Source organism: Heloderma suspectum, chromosome 6, assembly GCF_057233095.1.
Source record: "Heloderma suspectum isolate Gila_16-S chromosome 6, 16-S_ref, whole genome shotgun sequence".
Classification (NCBI taxonomy): Eukaryota; Metazoa; Chordata; class Lepidosauria; order Squamata; family Helodermatidae; genus Heloderma; species Heloderma suspectum.
The window spans coordinates 31,900,063-31,921,314 of record NC_139463.1 but is presented as its reverse complement, the minus strand read 5'-3'; the positions used below and the strand labels follow the sequence as shown (position 1 = coordinate 31,921,314).

The window sequence follows — 21,252 nt, the reverse complement described above, 5'->3', positions numbered from 1 at the left end:
TTCCATCGAAGTAAAAGCTTTAGGCTGCTTACAAACTTCCAAGGTCAAGAAAATTGAAGAAATATGGAGCAAGTTATACCACACGCTGTGCAGAATTTATCTTCTCGTTTCCTCTAAGAAATCTGTTAGTGTTCACGATCAGAAACAGAATGCACACCAGTTTCCTCTAAGAAATCTGTTAGTGTTCACGATCAGAAACAGAATGCACACCAATTTCCTCTAAGAAATCTGTTAGTGTTCACGATCAGAAACAGAATGCAGGGGTGGAATTATCACTGTTCTGTCCTGAACCACCCAAAGGTTTTTTGTTTTTAATAAAGGACAGTGTATAGTTCCACATCGCTCCATTCTGGACATCTCACTTCAAAAATGGAGTTAGAACTGAAAATGGCAACAAGACATTGTCAGGGATAAAACTTCTCTATGTAGAGACTAAAATGGTTTGGGTTTGCCTTAAGGGACTCCTTAAAAGGATTAAAAAAAACAAGTGCTCTGAATGGGGCACATTTACCTGTATTATTAACAGTAGACGTAAAGGACACCAAACTAGGTTGTTTTGTTATCTGATTTAAAAAAAAAAAACATGTTTCATTATGCTCATTTACTTAGTTTGCCATTGCTGCTGCTGGAGTTGTATTAACTGCTACCTTTTATTGATATTGTACTACCTTTGTAATGGGTTTTCTGCTTTTATTATGTTTCTTATGAACTGTTAACAAACCACTGTGAATGCCACTTTTTTTTTTTTACTATAATTCTGCCATACAATTTTTTAAAACATAAATCTCCAACAAATTTAAGTAGGTTTAACACTTTGTGAACTTACTGGCATATGATATGGTGACAGTCAACAGTGTAACTAGGCTCTAAGGAGAACTCTACAAAGTCAAGGATGACCAGAAAGATAATGACAAAGTATTACAGCCAGGACATATACTCTTTTGCTGAAGATATCCCAAGCATCAGGCCACAGGAAATTGGAAGCAACCATAGTGTACCTAAGCTGCAATCCATTGTGTCATTATATATACCCAGCTCCTATATAGCATAGGAAGTTGGTCACTCAAGTCACTTTAATGCCCAATTTATCATTTTAAATGATCTGACACACCAATACTGTCCTTACTTTTGTCAGAAGTGCATGTTTTAAAACTCAAAACATTTATTACTTGCCTTTTGAAACAAGGACCACTTTGTGATACACTGAAGATTCACAGTAGTAGTCTTGCCTGCCTCTAGAGATAGCAGAGCTGAACATACAGGGTCACCAGTTACACAGATTAAAATAGAGTACAAAAAAGTGACATCACAATTAAGTGCATATGCCCCTGGCCCAAAATTCCTACAATCGGTCTTTTATTTGCAAGCAGCGGTAGTCAAAGCATCTTCTGCCTACCTCAAAACAAAAACAAAAAAATCATGAACACACATTGTGGATTATACCTGCATGATATTCAGGGGCCGAGGGCAGCGGGGAGAATAATATTAAAGATATACTGGCTTTGGTTGGCCTAGTAATTGGCTTATCAGTATGGTTGCACTTTAACAGAATGTACCCCAAGAGATACAAAACTCTACACAATTTCTATGACAAGGAGAGAGGAATCTGTAAATAATACACAAAAGGAGCAGCTAATGGGACTGAAGTCTTGGCTTTACTGGCGCTGTGTTGCAGCTGAAGTGTCTTTGTACCTTACAGAGTTTGACAGGTAGTTCAGCTGTTTAAGTCCTTCATGCGCCAAAGATCTGTTTAGAGACGAAAATCTTGGTATCAAAATGTCCTTTTACCCAATGATTTTCCTCCATGGAAAAACATGCAGATATCCGCAGAGGCTACTACAGGTAAAACCTTCAAATAATCAGTCCACATTTCATCTCTTCCTTTACATTCATTGGCAGAATAACCAAACTAAGATTTTGGGTCCCAACATCTTCATTTAGTCACATCCAACTTACCATGTGTGTTATTTTAAAATCAAAATGAAAGGCCCCACTTATTGCTTTGGATGGTCAAGGGAAAGCCAGAGATGTTTGGGCATTCCAGGACTGGGCCTTAGGACTATTCCTCGCATTAAAGCCCCTTTCTTTCCAGTTCTTCCAGTGTAGCCTGGATTCTGTGAACAGCCTCTTTTCTAACCTGGCGCACGTTGTCCTGACCACCTGTCTCTATAGAGTCCAGCTCCAACAACTTCTTGGTCAGCATTTCCTCCAGCAACCAGTAGTCCTTGTCTGTCTTTTTCCCTACAAATTCATCCACCTCTTCCTCCAGTTGTTCAATCCCCTCCATCACTTGCATAACCTTTTGTATTCCTGTCTGCACATCTGATGCCTCTGATGGAAGCTGCACATTACTTTTAGAACCTGGTCCATGGTCAATCACAGATTGTTTTCTAAGTACATGATCATACAGCTGGGGCTGTGCACTATACTGCACTTTGGGATTGGAAGTAGATGGCTTCGTGTCAAGCTGCGCTGGCTTGTAGTCATTCATGGTCCCAGAAGGCAAGGGATTGGCTTCAGGGTAGTAGCCGTGCTGGTTAGTTCCTTGTTCTAATTGGTTATAAGAGTCCTAAAGCAGAAAACGAGAGGTTTCAACATAGTGTTCAATTCTGCCAATTCCATTACCCCCCATCCTGTGTTGAAGATCCCTAGGCAGGCAATACTGCCAGTCTGCCTCTCCGCTTGTCAGTAAGGTCTGCATGCTCAAGGTGTCAGTGCAGAAAGGTTCAAGCACTGAAAGCCACTGGGGACAGGGCCTGGACTTTGAACTTGTCACAATGACATCACAATATGCCATGACCCAATAACTTGAATCCCAGGTAACCCATGCATGGGTTCTGCAACCCATAAGCAGTTCCAAAAAAAGAATACTAGAAGCTTGGTAGACTTACGCTAGCTCTCTCCCCTCCCCCTTTGCTCCCCCTCTCACACTCTGACACACACACACACACACACACCCCTAGCTCCTTGAGCCAGCAATGTTACATGGGGCCTGGAGCCTAGGAAAAGCAAAATCACCTGTGCCAGTCACACCTAAAGAAGCATAACAGCCCTGAACAGCAGAGGCACAGAGACAGTTCAGTACCTGAGAAAACTCCTCAACTGCTAGAAAGAACTGTGGTACAAATTGGCTAGGGAATGACCATGTGGCATGTACTTGCGCACTCTAAAAAAACAAAACAAAAATGGGAACTACAGCCCTTAGAAGGTACAGGTAACAACCCGAGGTTCACTTCTATAGGCATACAAGCTTGCACTATCAGAGGTGTGATTTAGGATAGAAAGCTTGCTTGGAGCTTCCTACTTTGAGAAGGCATCTGGGAAGGAAATTACACTAGAAGATGTAGCACCCACCACCATCGCTTTAGCCTTCACTGTAGGTGAAAGGTGGCATGCAGATTAAGAGTATTGAAGCTTAAAGAGGGCAGGCAGTGAATTATGCCTCCAGCACTCCCTTTTTAAGCAAAAGTATGACAAAACTTTGGGACTCATTTTGCTTCAAGCTATGGATATGAAACATCCCATTTATAAGTAGGGCACCAACAAATAATTAGTCAATTTATTATACTAAAAAGCAGCACTCCCAATTAATTTGGAAAGATTTTATTAAGCAATCTCATTTTCTTTTTTTTAATTAAAGTTTTTACATAAATAAATCTCTATCAAGTGATATATAACTACAATGTGAATTCCAATATAGAACAGTCATTTATTTACAACATTTGTATACCACTCCAATATCTAGACAGATTTCAGAGCAGTGAACAGTAAAAGTCATCCTATCTCTACTGCATTAAAGCGGTGGTGGTGGGTGCTACGCTGTATGCCATTTCTCGTATGAATAAGGTGTTTACACTTATCCATTTCCATATATCCAAACATTTCGACAACTATACTTGAACAGACAGAATCTGAGGATATTTACAGTGTCTTGCCCAAACACTTTTAGCAGAAATAAGTAAATTCATTATCAACAGTTTTTTGAATACCAGAAGAATTATTCTGAATTTTATTGAAATTTACCTAAATACTAAGGTAAATTCTACCATTTGCAAATCTATTATTTGCCTCCATTCATTCTGAGTGAATTGACAGCTCCAGCACACAGGGAACAGATCAGCCTTGTTAATTCCACATTTCCATCATTGCCATCACAAGATTTAAAGCATCCTGTTAAGTTGTGCAGCTGGCAAGTACCATCAACATAGTATAAATTGCTATGTTTCCCAGCCTTAGAGACTTTGAGAATAAGGGATATTTATCTTTCTAACCAACTTCACTCACATGCAACTATGCCTAGATTTCTTCCCTCACACACTTAAAATCAATGCCTTTCCATGTGGAGATTACGTAACATATTTTAATCCTTTGCCAAGAGTCCCTTAAACACCACATTTTGACCCCACGACATCCCATGCTGTTAAGTTCTTTAGGGCACAATCCTATTGAGATAGGCGGTCACCTCCGACCTCCTCTGAAGTAGGAGGTGACTGCCTATCCAATGCAGGGCGGCTGAAGCACAGAGGACAGGATTCCCTCCATGCTCCGACTACCCCGCAGTTTTCCTTAGACGCCTGATTTCGGGCATCTAAACGTGGCTTCAGGGAGTGGGGGGGGGGGGGACAGGTCTGGAGACTGCATAAGCAGCTGTCTAAAACAGCTTCTGTAGTCTCCTCCCCTCCCTACCCCCGAGAATGCCCCCTTTTTGCCCTGTCCATGCTCATGTTATGAGCATGGTCAGGCATGGAGGGGCAGCCACCACTATTCTCTCCACCTTGGCTACGAGGGGGAGGGGAGCAGTTTCCTGGCTCCAAGCTCATGGCACTGTGTATGATCTGGGAAACCGAAAAACCCAACTTCTGGTAGGAGCCATGTCGCCCTGGCAAGCGTCCTGCGGAGACTCCACAAGTTGCCTCCTCAAACAGCTTTTAAAAGGTTGAAAAACCTTTTCATCTTCCCCCGGAATTAAAAGGGGAAGCTAGAATACCATCTGGATAAGATCTTGGAAGAACAATTCCTTTTGTGGAGTAGCAGAAGAGCTGGACTCTAAGGTCAGTTTTTCGGAGCGTCATCTACTCAAAGCTGTTTTGAAACTCCTATGTAATTAGAAGACCTCAGGGCTGACAAGCTCCAAAAGTATTTATGAATTAAAAATACCAACAATATCTGAGGACCTGCAAAATCTGTTGAAGTGACTGTTTGTTTGCAATTATACTTACTTGTTTGCTTTACGGAAGAGGAGGATGGCAGCATCAAGAGGAAGGAAAAAAGTTGCGGGACCACCGCCAACTCCCCCAACCCCTCCCTTGGCAAAGGTTTCTAGAGATGCCGGAGATGTAGAGGAGTTGCTGGCTCTGATAAAAACTTTGTCTTCTCAATTAGATAGAACAGGCTAAGAGGCTGGATACAATCTAAGATTCTATTACTAACCTTCAAGGGGCTGTGGATTTAATTAACAGCTCTTTACAAAAGATGGAATTGAAGGTTAATGCTCTCCAAGACCAGGTGTCTGTGCAAAAGACGGCTATGCATGCCTCCCATAATATCCTGTCTGTGAGAATTTCCCAACTGGAGGCATATACTCATAGAGCGAATCTGCGTAACCTTGGTATCAAAGATCTGCCTGCTGATATAAGTCTGTCTAAATTCTTGGATACATTTCTGCATGAGCTACTCGCTCTGCCATCTGATTATTTACTCGATATTGAGCATGCATACTGTGTTCCAGGTCCAGTATGTGGCATCAACGGGACTGCCTACACTGTAATAGTTGAATCTGCAAGAGTTTCTACAAAAAAACGTATTTTGCGCTTGGCAAGAGAAGTGGGAGAACTTTCTGGGGGGCCAACACGAGACAAAGTTATGTTATTTCTGGATTACACTAAAGAAATCACTGACAAAAGAAGGCAATTTACCAAGGCAAGAAATCAGGCAAGACAAATGAATCTGCCATATCATATCAAATATCCTGCTATATTTTGCATTCTTTTTGAAGGCCAGATGAAAAAGTTTTTAAATCATGAAATGGCGGAGGCTTGGCTGGCTGGCGTTCAAAATGAGGCACGGGAGACATCTTCCCCAGCCTCATGAGCTTGGAACTTTTCAATTATTGCTGCTCTTTGGATTTGTTTGGGTTATAAGGTCCAGGCAGTATGCCAGTCTAGAGGCCTGTTTACATATACTCCCCTTTTTTTTCTTTTACTTCCACTTTTTTTACATTAGACATGATACACTGTGTAATAAAATTCCTGTTTGTGTGTGTATAGATATGTATACATTCATATACAGATTTAGAAATGACACTATCTAAAATATAGATAGCATAAAATTTATTAGTGATTTGTTGTTATTATTATTATTTTTATTACTTATCCTTTTCAATTTCCTTCCTTTTTATTATTATTACTATCATTATTATGAGACTTTGATTAGTAATATTTTTGGCTGGTTAAATTGTTAAGCTTTACTATTATATGTTAACTGAAGGGCAATATATGGTTATTGGAAATGAATTGTAGGCTTGCTCCCTTGCAATACGACTGATGATATGATATTGAAATGTAAGGTTGATTATCTATGCTGTACTGAACTGTAATATTGGCAATGTTAAAGGTATAACTTTTAAGTGGAATGCTATTAGAAGTTTGAGTGTAATGGAGTTTCAATTTAATCCTTTTAAGTAATTTTTATATTTTTTCTTTTTCTTTCTTGCTTTCTTCTTCCGTTTCCTTCTTCTGTTTTTTTTTCTTTTTTGTTATTGCTGTGTCCTCCTAAGAATACTATATTGTTGGAAACTGTAGATAATGACTAGGTTGTTGGTACTGTTTATTTCATTTATAGATAAAAAATAGAATAAAAAGTATTTTTTTTTTAAAAAAGGAAGCCAAAAAACCCTATCTCCCCCAGATGCTGTCTAGAGGACACAGGATTGCTCTCTTAGTGTATATGAGGGAACAGTTTGTGCTGAAGAAAGGTCCTTATTTGCAAATATTGAAACCAGGGAGGGTTCAGCCACCTGTTATCCTACTAATATCCTGCCAAGATAACGTTTGCCTGTTTAACCCATTAAAATGTATCCACCTTACTTTCCCCGTCAGGTTTCAAAGACCTTGGTACACTCATGCATATTAAATATTCCATCGCTTGTGCTAATGGGGATATATTAAGGTTTAAGGGCACAATCTTATGCATGTTTAGACAGAAACAAGTCCTACAGTCCACAGCATCCCTCCAGCCAGCCATGCTGAGAACTGAAGGACTTTTTTTCTGTCTAAACATGCATAGGATTGCAACCTAAGCCAACTTTTTATTTTATTCCAAGTTATAAAACGTTGTGCAATCAGTTCATTTCCCCCATCTTTTTTCAGAATTCAGAGTAGTAGATATATTTATATGTAGCTGTTCCAATTCATCTACCACATCCTGACCATTATACGATAGCCATGTCCACCAGACCAGCTGTGCTCCTTCATAATATGGTATTAGTTTAGACACAGACTAGGCCTCCCATTTGTGACAACTGCACTGTGCAAGTCTCAGCCCAGGAATGTTTACCGTTCCAGTTAAAAATATCAACTGTCTTTTCCCATCCTTTCAGCTCTCTATAAATCAGCAATAGCAAAGACAAACAAGAACACAAATTTAGGCAAAACTGACATTTTTAAGGCAGAATTCCTTGCTAACAATGAGAATCTGAGAGTCTCCCCCACCCCCGACCCTTCAATATTTTGTTTAACCCTTTGCATCAAAGGACCACAACTAACCTTAAATTATTAATTTCAGGAGTTAATTTTATATCAAGATGTCTTTTACAGGTTCTTTTTTTTTTTAAGCTGCCCAAAGACAAGTACTTATAAAAACAGCAGATAGCAAGCACCATCTTTAGACATATTCTCCTTTCTCTCACCTCTTCTGACATGATGCCTGCAACAGCACATGTGCATCGTCTAAAAACAAAGAAACATACTTGCTACAGACATGTTGTTCTTACCCATATGACTTAACAGATTAAGCCATTATATCAACAAACTCATGACTGGTTTTTTACATTAGGTTGTAGGTCTTTTTACAAGAACTAGTTGATACAGAAAGGTTCTCAACAGTGAACATAGCACAAACACTATCCAGTAGATCAGATGGAAAAGGGACAGGGGGGCTAAGTAACTTGAACTACTGTAGCACTGGGGAGAGACTACCTCCTTATACCTCTCAAAAATGTACCTTTGCATTGTTATTTGGAGGATGTGGAACAGATGCTCCACTCGGAGGCCAAGGTGGAGAAGATTCTGCAACATATCTATCCCCATGCCCAGCTGGGGCAGGAGACCAGCCATAGGGAGGTTGCATTCCATAAACTCCAGGTGGCCGCCAAGTTGTATCCTGAAGTCTTGGCTGAGGCGGTGGTGGCCTCTGCTGTGGAATGCTCTGATTGCAGTCGCCATATGGATAGGGTGGGACTGGAAAGCCTGGGGTCTGCAGAGAGAAGGAAAAAGGAGGAGTGTTATCTTCAGTCACCCAATGAACTTATTAATAAAACACAGGGTGTTTCGCTGCCAATCACCAATCTTCTGCTGTAAGCTAAAAGCGGAATTCTAACTGTCCTCACTTCAGACTGTCTAGTGTTTTTTTGGTGCATACATCTCACTATGCTCCATTCACAAAGTGGATGCAACAGAGCTGAGTGGGCAATGTTGCCACTTTCTTGAACTCTCATGGTTGCCACACCTCTCTTCTGATGTTTTGAAGCAGATGCTTCTCAGCACCATTTTAGTACCCTGTCTGTGCATGCATTTATTTTTAAAGAGTACAAGCGGATTGCAACCTTCTGAGTAAATATGGTTACCATGGGGTTGTAAATCCTTATCTTTTCTGGTCAGTTGCACAACCAGGCTAGGAAAGTACCCTGCTTGCTTTTTCTACTCAATTTCAAACCTGTCCCTTGATTTTTCTGGTCACTTTCACAACCAGGCTTAAAGGGTTTTGTTACAACCTCAGCCCCCTACCCCACTTTATGCTGACACTTGAATGGGCTCCTTTGATTCATTGTTTTCAAACTATTTCTTCAAAGGGAGGAGGGAAGACAGCATTAACACTGAGAAGATGTTTGTCAGTTTCACATCCACCCCGAAAAGAAAAATAGGAAGGTCTTGCACAATTTCAGTGTGCCCCTATTCCAGCATAGCGAAATTTCAATTATAAAAATACCAAGCAAGTACCTGTAAGAGGATTTCAGCCTTACAGCCAGATCTTACACATTTGCTCAGAAACGAACACTACTGTGTTCAATTGTATAAGCTCAGGGAAGCCTTCTGAGAAGGGAAAACTTGTTTTGCAGGACACAAAATGGTTCTGCAACCAAAAATGCATGACAAGGAATAAGGGGCCATCGCTAACACCTTCTCCCAAGGATACCTCCCAGCCAGTTTTAACTGCACAGTTTTCTATCCACGCCTGCTGAAACATTGCACTGCTATTCCCCCCTTTCCATTCTTATCAGATGTTTTTGCGGTTAGAAAAAACCAAATGCAGCACTGGGAAAACACAATCTGATTACAAATGGATCATGTTATCAGGATTCTCTGTAAAGTTCTGAAAATGAGGCAGGGTGATTGCACAATGAAAGGCTCATCTGGAAACAACCAAGGATCCACCAAGACAGACTAAGTGGATAGTTAACTGAAATGGCAGGGGGTTCACAATTCCACTCACCACAGCAAGTGTTTTATCACCTTCTAGTGATGGATGTGAAGAACCCAAGCCTTTGTCTCCAGCTTGGAGCTGGGGAGTGGGCACAGGTCATCCCTAGAGTTGGGCTAAGCTTCAGAAGGTGCAATGCAGCTATGGGGAGCATCCTCACCCCTCTTCTCCAGCTCCAAGCTGGAGATCAAGACTGAAGATTTCTGTTTTGGTACTCAAAATGGATGCAGCACTTAAAGTGGCTCACCTGTTCAAAACCAAAACCACCCCTGCTCGCCTTCCTCAGCTGCAACTGTGGAGCTGAAAAGGGGTTGCAAGGATTGTCCCTGCAGTTGTGTTGGGCTTCCAAAGAACCTCCTCCCTAGTTCCAAACCTCATGCTAGAGGAGGGGAATAGATTGTTCCTGACTTCGTGTTATGTCCGTTATATCTCATGAAGAGGCAGGGTCCTGGCAACTGAACGTTCTGGCTTGGCTATCAAGCCCAACAAAGATTTTTCAAGTGCTATGCAGTTTGCTTATCACAATAATGCAGCAAATGAATGCTGTAACATTATCCTGTTCAGGGAAATTGCAATGTGGGACTGTCAGTGTAAAAAGTAGATCTACCACAAACACAGTTTAATGCTTTTGAGTGTATCTTATGTTATTAGAATATGTCTGTTTCTCTCAACTCTCATGAACTCATGAAGACTCTTTTGAGTGAACATGAGTGGAATGGAAATTTAAAAAACGCAATGTAAACATGAGGCACTGGAACAAATTAACAGTAAGTTCCAGTTCTTCGGAGATTTAAGAAATTGTTGTACAGGCATCTGTCACAAAAGGTTAAAGTCTATAATCCTGTCAGCAGAAGGTTTATGCCAAGTATCACTTAAACAATACCATGCTGATGGTAGAAGGATGTGGTCAATCAGCTCAGGTATTGGGGATTATGTCACCTGTCCACACTAGACACTTACCTGTGGAGGGGGGTATCCTGGCACTTGCCTCCTCACCATGGAACCTTCAGCTGGACAGTCTGGTGGGGGGTAATTCCAGTTGGAAGCTGGTGATGGAAATCTATATACTCTAGGAGACTCTGTGGAATAAGGGGCATGAGGATGCCCTGAGGAATAGTATGTGTTTGATTGTGAGAGACTGGGATACGGTGGCCCTGTCCCAGGAGCTGAATATGGAGTGCCATAAACACCATTTGTGTAGGAAGAATCAATTCCCTGGAAGACAAGAGGGAAGACTGAGAATAATCAGCATAGCAAGAAAAGCATTGAATCTCAAGAACTCATGAACAAGAGCTCATTAGGCTGAAAATGCCTGCTCAAAGATGGTTACTGTATCTTTCCCAGTACGTGCAGTTTCTGAAGTGATTGAAGAGTTCACTTCCACCAAGCCTTTCTGGATCATGCAGCCTTTCAGTTACAGGTAGCATAGAAAGTACAATCTTGCTTCAGTGTAGAATTTGTTGCAACTTTCAGTATAAAGAATTCTCTTTGGAATCAGGCAAAGCAGCAATCCTATGCTAACAATTGTTGGTAAAACTGTGTGCTTATGTAGGCAACGTAAAAACTCTCCAACAGATTTCTGCTGAATGCAAGAGATTGAGAAATATGGATTTCTGGATATTTGGACTACACACTACAGCAGACGTCATTTGAGCTCACAGAGTCCATACCTCCCCCGTATTTACACTAAGACCAGACGGCTGGGTACTGCTTGGTATCATGCCTAGCATAGTGATGGTACTCAATGAAGGTGAAATGGTCATCCTGCAGAGGAGATTGTAAACTGATCAGTGAGTGCCCTCTAGCGGGGATATATTACAAGTGTAAACCTCTTCTGAAACAGGGACTTAGTTCGCACTTGGGTGATCGGCCATGGTGGGTTGTCATGTTGTGTGAACCCAGGGTGGTTTCCAGAGGGTGGCTTATTTTTCATGACCAAGCCACGCAGAGAACACATGGCTTGTTGTAGGGTTGTTCATATCCATGGTGGCTTCTCATGTCGTCCAAACCATGCAGGGCAACTTCATCGTGGGTTGTTGGGAATGGCTAGCAAGCCTCCCAGCAAGAGTGGCAAAACCCCCTGCCATTCCTCACTATCTCGGTAGTGCCGCCACCATCCTCCCTCTGCCCTTCTCAGTGCCCTCTACCCCATGCTCCTTAAAATAAAGAAGAAAGGACACTGGAGAGTGCCCCGAACACATTCCCAATTTTTTTTTTGGTCCTGCACAAGTGTGCAGGATTGAATGTCTGCTGCTAGGAAATTTCTGTGTATTTCCCCCTCCATTTACTGCTCTGCCAAGAGATTTGTGCAATCTCCCCTTAGTTTTACTGCTCTGCCTTGAAATTTGCACAATTCTCCCCACTGTTTTACCGCTTTTCCATGACACTTCCAAATGTCTAGCAATCCCATTCACTGCTCTGTAACCCTTATGTAAATGTGACAGCTAGCGATGGAGACCAGTGGTGGGAAGCAGCAAGCATGAAGGCAGGGCAGGGGAAGGGGGGCTCTTCAGTGATTTCAGCTTCAGTGATTTCTGGAAGGATAGCATTAATTTACAATAGGTTGCTACATGTAAGAGGCAATATGCATACTGTTCATATTTTCTCTGCAAGAACTCAATTTCTTGCTTTGAGCTGCTTTAAGAAATGCATTATTCTTCTGAGTTACGTTTGCAAAAAAGGCAGGATACAAATTTTAAGAACAGATTTCCCCCTATTCAAATTTGTAGCTTTCAACTCACGTGTTTTCTTCAGCTGTGAAAATGTTCTTCTGGTCTGATTTTCCATATTTGCACTCTGCTCTACCTGAGATACAGGATCATCCCATTTTATCCTTAAAACCACCCTTGTGGTAGGCTGATAGCTGGTGCAACACAGTGGCTAAGCATGAGCTACAAATCAGGAAGGCCCCAGTTTATAATCTTAAGTCTGCCACAAACTCACGTGTTGATCTTAGATGAACTATTCTCAGTCCCTCCCATCTTTAATATCAGGCAACATGTGCCTACCTTACAGATAGGTTGAAAATATTTTTAAAAAATATGCAAAGCACTCTGAGCATCTGAAAGTGCTCCAAAAATACATATTTATTTTTAAAAAATAGTTACTTGCCCAAGTCCCCACTGAACTTCAGGGTTGGGTACGGTTTAAACTTGGATCTCCCAGATAAAAGCTCAACATTCTAGCCACTATACTGCACTGGCTCCTAGGTGTTGTGTGCCTTTTACTATGTCTATTACTGAATTTCAACAGTAATTAGTTTATAAGCTTGCCAAAAAGCAACTGCTCTCTGGCAATTTCTTTGATAGCCAAGAATCCTCATCCAGGAAAGGAAACAAGTGCAGTTTTCATAATTGGGATGGGGGTTTTGTCTGAAGGGTCAAGTAAATAAGAGAAGCATATGGCCACTGATACAAGGTGCTTACAGTTGGGGCCTCCATGTTTATTCAGCCCTTAAGGATGTATGAAAAAGATAGTGCGGGCAGGAAAACCTAAATCTCACACACAAGGCTTAATATTGCTATTCCTGTTCTTTTGGCATTGTACAATCCTTACTTGTCCTGACAAGACTTTGAGGGCGGTCACTCATATTCCTATTTTAAAGAAGCAACACTGAAGCAGAGATGGTAACTTTCCTAGGCTATCATAAGATTCCAGCAAGGATGTTTCTAGTAGCAGATGAAAGAAAGTGTGTCAAAATAATAGAGGAGAGGCTATCAGTATCAAATAGGTACTTTGAATAAGAACTTACTCTGCACAGCACAAGAAGCATCGTGTCAAAGCTATTCTGCCAAGACTACACTATGTGACAGCTTTTTTTATAGGAAATCTGAAGCAGATAATCTAATACAAGCTCTACAATCTTCTGCTTAAGGCAAGAGATTAGGTGCAAAGGTCTTTGCATCCCTACAACAACAAAATGAGTAATTGTGTTTCACATCCAGGATGTTACACCCAAACACACACATAACTGGACAGCCACTTGTCAGGGATGCTGACTTGGATTGCTGCATCGAGCAGGGGGTTGGACTCGATGGTCTTATAGGCCCCTTCCAACCCTACTATTCTATGATTCTATGATAAGATGGTATAACTGCAGTGTGCAAGACCTTTGAAGAAATCATCATTTATGTTATAACTATCACTCATTGATATAAAAAAAATTACTTTCAACATTCGGTCACCATCACTCAGTCAGATACTTTCACCATCACTCAGTCAGAATCCAAATGATTCCATGAAAGGCCATTCCCCAGATAAAATGCAATGTATCACACTATTACTTTACCTGGCCTTGGAGATCTGGTCCAACAGGATATGGACTTGGATAGGCAGTTCTAGGAGATGAACTCCAGTAGGGAGAGCCATATCCAAGATAAGGGGGCTGCTCCTAAGGAAAGCAATAAGATATTCACTTCTTGGAAATCATTAACAGAGGTCTTGAACATTTCTAGAATAGCTTCTACAATAGTTTTTCTCTTCCTGGAGTTACTTATGTAGCCCAAAAGGAGGGCACTGAATATCAAACTGTTAACAGGGTTTTCAATGGACCAATGCTGAGTCAGAGACTACTTCCTGCCAATCCATGGCAACAGAGCTATATTCAGCAGATTGATGATCAGGAAGCTTTGTTCTCTCTTTCCTCTTGTAGCAAACACAGCCCTGCTCTTCTCATAAGCATCTGGGCCAGCCTTTTAAGTGGAAGGGGTAGTCCATTAAACAAAGCTCCTCAGCAGAGAGGAAGGTTGAGCCCAACTACATTTTTGTGGGTGTGAGGCATTTTAAGAGTAATAAATGCATTTCGCGTACTGGCTGGTAGGCAAGGGAGGAAGTCTTGTTTAATTTATTATATGCAAGTTATTCTGGGAGCCTTTTTGACTGAAGAGCAGGACAAAAATGCTCAACAACTAACACACACATCACTCTAACTTCAGACTCTGGACCAAACTACAATGTGATGTTAATGTAAGCTGCAGGTGCTCAAGGGTAATAATTAAAGGGACTGCAGCAGGGATGGGAGTAATTAAGTTCTTTCCTCTCCTGCTCTGGTCCTGACAAAAACCATTCCTCTGAATTTGCTGTTTGCATGTATATGGATATAAAATGACTAGAAAGAACCATCTCATTGTCTAGCTAGGTGATTTCCTGGCTCACATTGAGAAACTATTTTAAATGCGCCCAGGGAAATAAGTGAGAGCTGCCCATGGAAATCAAATGGAGAAAGATTTTAATGTAGCTGGGATTGGACACCGATTTGTCCACCCCAACCTGCAAAAAATCCAAACAGTCCAGAGAGGACCAAGCATGTTCAGTGGGCATGGAATGCTAGCTAACTGTTGGGTGGGGGGAGAACCAGAAAAATGGAGGTAGAGAGGGGGAATGGAACGGCTAGAATCCTGAACAGAAGCACTCCACACTGCAATGTTTTGTTGCAGGGCCCCGCTTGTTTTGTGACATCTCATAATGGGTTCAATCCAGTGTTAGTCGTACTTAGAGACGGCTCATAGAAATGAATGGGACTCAAGTTAGTCCATTTATTTCAATGGGTCTACTCAAGTAGGACTAACATTGGATTTACACTAAAGGGCTAGTGCTTGTTGGTCATCCCAGTAACTCTGCATTCACTGGCCAAAACACTGGAAGGTGAGAGCAGGTTTCCTTCTTACTGAGGAATTTGACAATAATTGCTTACACATTTCCCCTCATACATTTTAGAACGTACAGGTAAAAATGCTACAGACTTAAGAAAATGTAAGGTGAAAGCCCAAGGAGAATCCTGAAATATCCCAACGGTTATGGATCTTTTAATTTCCAGGGTGGTATACAATAGCTCATCACACACAATAAAGCAGCAGAAATGAAATAACTTAAGAGGACCACAAGGAAAATAAAAAGATCTTTGTCCGTCATCTACAAGACATCAACAAAGGGGCTAAGGGAGCCCTCCTGGGGAGAGCAGTGATGCAGGGTACTTTATTTCACCATGGAAAACTTTGTATTTCTAAAAATTCATTGTTCATTCATTGCAACAATTGATTGATGCCAACACAGTATCAGGCAGTTTTGGCAGATTCAAATTCAATTTTTTCAGGCAATAATCCCTAGCAATTGTGTTGGGGTACATATATGCTTTATTGATTTGTAAACAGGGTAAAATTTAAAAAAAACTTATAATCCAGTTATGAATTCATCTGATTGGATTAGTATTCCAGCTTTAGCCGTATGAGTAAAATCAAAACCAATCTCAGATTGCAAGTGAGCACAAAGCAAGAACTACAATAGATTAATTTTTATTTCACTTTCAGCAAACACACAGTGGCCCTGTTTAGACATCAGTAAGCTATAATGCTTACGAGTTTCGAGCTAAGCATGTTGGCTTAGCGTGACGTCTGAACAGCGCCACTCTCTCACATGGAAATTATACTCTGACATATGGCTGTTGTTTAAGATTGCCATAAGAATTCTATGCATTCCACCAACAGCAGCTTCTTAAGAACAGAACTGGAAGGCTTTGAGCTTGATCAAGACAAAAACAGGGAATAGACAAACAAGGGGTTTCCAACTCGGCATCCACATGCACAACTCCACACATGTACACCTCCCTCTGCAAAGGGACCTGCTTGCTTATTAATTTTTTCAAAAACATCCAGGAGTACTTCAGAGTGAAGTGCTGGCCTCCAGCTGCCCACCATCTTTAATCCCCAGAATGCCTCTGGACCCACATGGACCCAGAGGCATTCTTAGGGTGCAACCCTATGCATGCTTAGACAGAAAGAAGTTCCACAACTCCCAACATTCCCCAGCCAGCATGTAAAACTCCAGTTGTAAGACTCTCTTCTGTCTAAATATGCGAAGAACTGCACCCTACAGAAGTAAATATAGTGGGAAGCTGAAAGCCAGGGCCCTGCTTTGAAGGACTCCTGCCCACCCCCTAAAAAAAAACCCCCAGAAGTGTGATCTTCTCATCCTTGTTGTCATGCTATTGTTTCTCCTAAGTTTTTATACAGTATTTTATGGGTTTCTATTGTATTGTTTGTATATCGCTTAGCCATTTCTTTTAATGTACAAAAATTATAAATATTGGTAAATAATTTTTTAAAAAATGTACCACTAGGCCTGTTTGTTTCTCAAAATCTCTCGCTTCTAGAGAATTAGCTAAAAGCACAACAGTAAAAAAAAATGACCTGTGGTAAGTTGCACTTACCCATAGACCTATTGGCAAAGCTATCCTTTAGTGAAAAAATGTACGAGGCTAAACAGTTCCGTTTCAGATTATTGCAAATCAGATTCAGAAGTAGTTAAAGTGACTTTACAGGTAGAGAGTGAAACTGGAGTCATGCAGAGCTAAACTCTGTTGACATAGTTCAGTGGAGAGCTACAGCATACCATGCACAACAGTTCTTTGGCTGTGTAAATGCTTCAATAAACAAAAATAATTTCTATATAAAGCAGGAGTGGGCAATACACAAGCTACATGTGGTCCCCCATCCTTTTTTATGTTCCCCCAAACAGGGAAGATACCCAAGCCAGCAAGGAAAAAACACATCTTTCCAAGAATTGTATTTCCAGTCATTGTAGAAAGTACAAGCAGCTGAGGACTTCATCTGTCCAGCAAATGTTGATGTGGCAAAGCAGCCTTCCTAATATAGCAACAGTATAAGAATCACACGGTAACAGAAGGAGTCAAGATCAAAGGTTGGGACTGGAAAATGGCCACATCTGTTATCCTTGCCAGGAAGCTTAGCAACCATTGCTCCCTCAGGCAATGATTTCTCCACCTACAAATATGTATCGCACGACATAACTAGGTGAATACAGCACCATGCTACTATTGTGACACTATGAATATATACCAACCTTTCAAAATCAACATTTTAATGAGGACAAATTAATGTTTTATTAACACAGTGGGTCACTTTGGACGCAATGCTAAACTGTAGTTTATTACGAGAATGAGCCACAGCAATCCTCAGACTCAATGTGCTCTCTCCTCTTCTTGTGGGATGGCCATGAGTCGTCTGGAAATGTTTGCTTCTGCTTTATATTAATCACAGACTGCTATGTCATCTGAACCCAGGTAAACTGTGGTCAATCTTAACTATGGCTGATTGAAACAAGCCAGATTCAGAAACTATGGCCTGAGGATAGCTTGTTTCAAGTAACCACAGATAGGGTTCACTCCACATGATAACCTACACTCAGGGGTTGAGTATGGGTTGCCGTTGAACCATGGCCGTTGTTGAAATGTGGGCTATCGTGTTGACTGCACCCAGCCAAAGTTAAGATTTGTTTGGACAACACAGAAAGATGCAGTTAAGTGAAAGTTTCCAGTCTCCTTGTGGAAATGCCAGGGAAGGGGAGGGAGAAGGGTAGCATTTCAAAACATCAGTTATTCTTTAAGTGTTTTGTATCGCATTATGTTTTACAAAGTATTATCGTTTGTTGGACAGATTTCTCAAACTGATTATATCTTTTATTTGTAGATATTTATAGTTGCCCTAAGGCACTACTGTCAAGCACACTGGGCCATAATTTGTTTAAACTACTTTCTGCTGGAACTTCTGCTCCTGCCTTGGATTGATACTGCCATTCTTTGCTTATTACACTGCTGCCAAAAAGAACACATCAGCCAGTGGTCAGGGCAGGCCTGCAACACATGCCTTATATTGGTACCCATATCCTCAGTGATTAAAAAAAAGGTCAGCACTGCCAGAAGCTCCCATTTCTATCACATCCTACCACATCTCTGCCATCTCTTCAAATTGGTCTAAGACCTTGCTGAATGCAGCAGAAGGTAGACTGCCTGCACGGGTGCTGCAGACAAGGCCTTTCCTCCTCCAACTAAATCAGTGCAAAGCCAGTCTAGCACACTTGCAAGGCCCCTGAGCTGGAATCTTATCCACTTCAAAACACAATTTCTTACAGTTACACAGATTTGAAACTAGTATTCACAGAATTACAGGTCAGTAAAACTAAACAATTTGTGTTTAAAAGTTTACAGTTAGTACAGTTTTAAACAAATTAGCTATTAAAATTATTTCCTTACCAGTCATCGAATCATAGAATAGTAGGGTCAGAAGGGGCCTACAAGACCGAGTCCAACTCCCTGCTCAATGCAGGAATCCACGTCACAGCATCCCTGACAGATGGCTGTCCAGACTCATCAGTATTACAATAAAGACTCAAGGATGACAATATATTCCTCAACTGAAGATAATGAAGTTTCAGGATCAGTGATTTCTTAAACCAAATAGAATTGGTTCCTAAGGGTCATTGGCTTACCCCATGGTTGACTACATTTTGCAGACAAATACATCTTCCACAGGCACAAGCTTACATTAATACACACACCTGACACATCAACCAATGTGAAGTTGCTAAGCTAAAGATCCATAGGTACATTTTGGACCTAAGGGAGTTCAAGAAGAGGTTCAATTTTAACATGTTTTTTAAATCTGTTCTAGGACAGGAAGGCCTGGCGTGCTATAGTCCATGGGGTCACGAAGAGTCGGATACGACTGAATGATTGAACAACAACAACAACCTGTGAATACAAGTGGGACAAAAGTACCCCTACAATAACACCTGCCTGTGTGCAAACAAGACATGCATTCATAAACAAAGCTTTCTCTCCTGAAATGCAGTCTTTCCAACATGCAAGGAGATTCTGCTGTAAGAGAGCTTTCACACAAGGATTCCTCTACATGTATTCCAAGGTGCTCCAGTTGCGCTGAGAATCACAGCATGCCACTTACAACTGGCTTTTAGAATCACACAAGTCACCTTTACTATCTGCTAAGTGTCATGGCATTTTTAAGGAGCTTAGGCTTAAGGTTCTACAAATATAGTTCAGACCTGCCATTTGCACTTGAGTGGCTTGAATACACTAAAAATATAAAGCAGCCTTAAAAAAGAACCAATAAAATATAAGGCACAGAAATAAAACAAAGACAGCAGCACAGAGATTTGCCCACCTCACCCCAAGCTCTCAGGAAACAAATAGTTTTTGCCTCTAGGGTAGGAGAAATCAGGAACGGTAATCTCTCTAGGTATACAAAACATCAGGCTCAAACTCAGGGACGCTAAGACTCAGCAACGGTTCCTACTCTCCAGAGTGAGGAATCACTTCCCTATTTGGAGAGGACTGAGTGTTGTGTTTTCCTGTGCCCCTAAAAAAAGAGTTCTTAAAAAGAAGCCACTGTAGTGAACTGCAAAATATTTTGTGGACCTAAAAGCTCTCTCTTCTAGTTACTGCACTGGTATCTTCCCTCCTTTTCTTCCATATTGGGAAAGAACAAACAAAAACCTTTTTGTCAGAAGTCCCAAACTTGGGGGGGGGGATTCCCCCCCTCCCCAAGGTCCTGCCCAAATCTTTGGGCTGCATTTACAGCGAATAAAAGTTATGTGGTTTTCTGGCGCGGGCGGGGGGCAGGGGGGCAAAGGAAGAGATGGATTAGGACAACAGCCAGACATACACAGCGCCGACTTACCATTTCGCTAATTTCAACACAGTTCCTCTTTTCTTTAGATGCACCCAGGAAAGGCTGTTGCCCTAGTTTAGTTTAAGCAAGTGTTCACTTGAAATGGGGAGGGGAAATGTACGTGCGCTGAACCCCCTAGTCCTCATTATTAATTATTTTTAAAAGGGAGTTAGACAGGCGGCCAGGGTGGTGCAGTGCCTTCCCTTCCCCTCCCTTCCCCTCCCTGCATGCGACGTAACAGACGAGACGCTCGCGCACGTGGCGGCACTAAAGCCTCTCAAAGGGGGGAGGAGGCCTCGGGCAGCCACTTACGTCACAGGCCGCTGATAACGGGGTGGGGAGGGGAAGAGGGAGGATTTAGCCGTTACCTGGGAGCCGCCCCGAGCGGTCCTCTCCCCGCCGCCGCGATGCTGCGGGCACCTGCGGGCCTCCACGCCCCACTGCGGCGGCAGGGGTGGCGGCGGCAGGGGTGGCGGCGGCAGGGGTGGCGGCGGCGGGGGCTCGGGCTCAGGCCGAGCCCGTCCTACCTCCGCCCCGTGTAACAACCGCCTCAGCGCCGCCGCCATTAGCGGCTCTCGATTCTCGCACCCTATTTCCCTTTACTGGAACAGCAGTGCGCCTGCGCGACCTGCACTAACCAATCGCTGTCGAGGGCACGCCCCCTCCCTCCTGCCTCTCCCTGCCCTATCTTCTTAGTCGGCTTCGTAAACCGATGTTTGTCCATCTACGGCATTCCCGGATGTGGGGGGTTCTGCGGGGCTCTGCATCTCAATGACGTCACCGGCTGACGCTAAGGAGCGAGGCCTCCGAAACGTCAACGCGAAAGTACCCAATCAGCGGAGCCTGACCTCTGTCAACCCCTATTGGCAGTAACCCTTGAAGCACTGGAGAGAATTCGCGTCCCTAAGCGGGCGCTCTGGAAAGGCGAAGAAAGTGGAGGTTTCCCTGTGCATATTAATAATCACACACAGGTTAACAAAATATTGCACATTAAAAAACGTATTTGCAATATTTGCGTTAACCTGTGTGTGATTATTAATATGCACAGGGAAACCTCCACTTTCTTCTCCTTTCA

General features: G+C 42.1%; 1 protein-coding gene across 3 annotated transcripts; it reads right to left on the bottom strand.

Moving 5' to 3' along the window:
• Positions 1 to 498: 498 nt before the first annotated feature.
• BAG4 (BAG cochaperone 4) lies at positions 499 to 20,778 on the bottom strand. Of its 3 annotated transcripts, XM_084803920.1 has the most exons (6): positions 20,546 to 20,778; positions 20,187 to 20,248; positions 13,985 to 14,086; positions 10,657 to 10,911; positions 8,221 to 8,472; positions 499 to 2,569 (listed from the first exon to the last, which is right to left on the bottom strand). In XM_084803920.1, exons 2-6 carry the CDS (start codon positions 20,187 to 20,189, stop codon positions 2,072 to 2,074), a joined length of 1,110 nt encoding a protein of 369 aa, XP_084660046.1. In that variant the 5' UTR covers positions 20,190 to 20,248; positions 20,546 to 20,778; the 3' UTR covers positions 499 to 2,071. The 3 variants fall into 3 exon arrangements, with proteins under 3 accessions (XP_084660046.1, XP_084660045.1, XP_084660047.1); XM_084803919.1 differs by lacking the exon at positions 20,187 to 20,248; XM_084803921.1 differs by lacking the exon at positions 20,546 to 20,778 and having other exon boundaries at positions 20,187 to 20,275.
• Positions 20,779 to 21,252: the final 474 nt, after the last annotated feature.

What these genes read in the sequence shown, in the direction of transcription:
- BAG4 (XM_084803919.1), bottom strand. Translation starts at nt 20,743, where the DNA reads ATGGCGGCGGCGCTGAGGCGGTTGTTACACGGGGCGGAGGTAGGACGG. An exon ending in GACCAGATCTCCAAGGCCAG is followed by an intron (nt 10,912 to 13,984) that starts GTAAAGTAATAG and finishes CTTGTCTTCCAG; the next exon opens with GGAATTGATTCTTCCTACAC. An exon ending in CTCCAAATAACAATGCAAAG is followed by an intron (nt 2,570 to 8,220) that starts GTACATTTTTGA and finishes TTTCTGCTTTAG; the next exon opens with GACTCTTATAACCAATTAGA.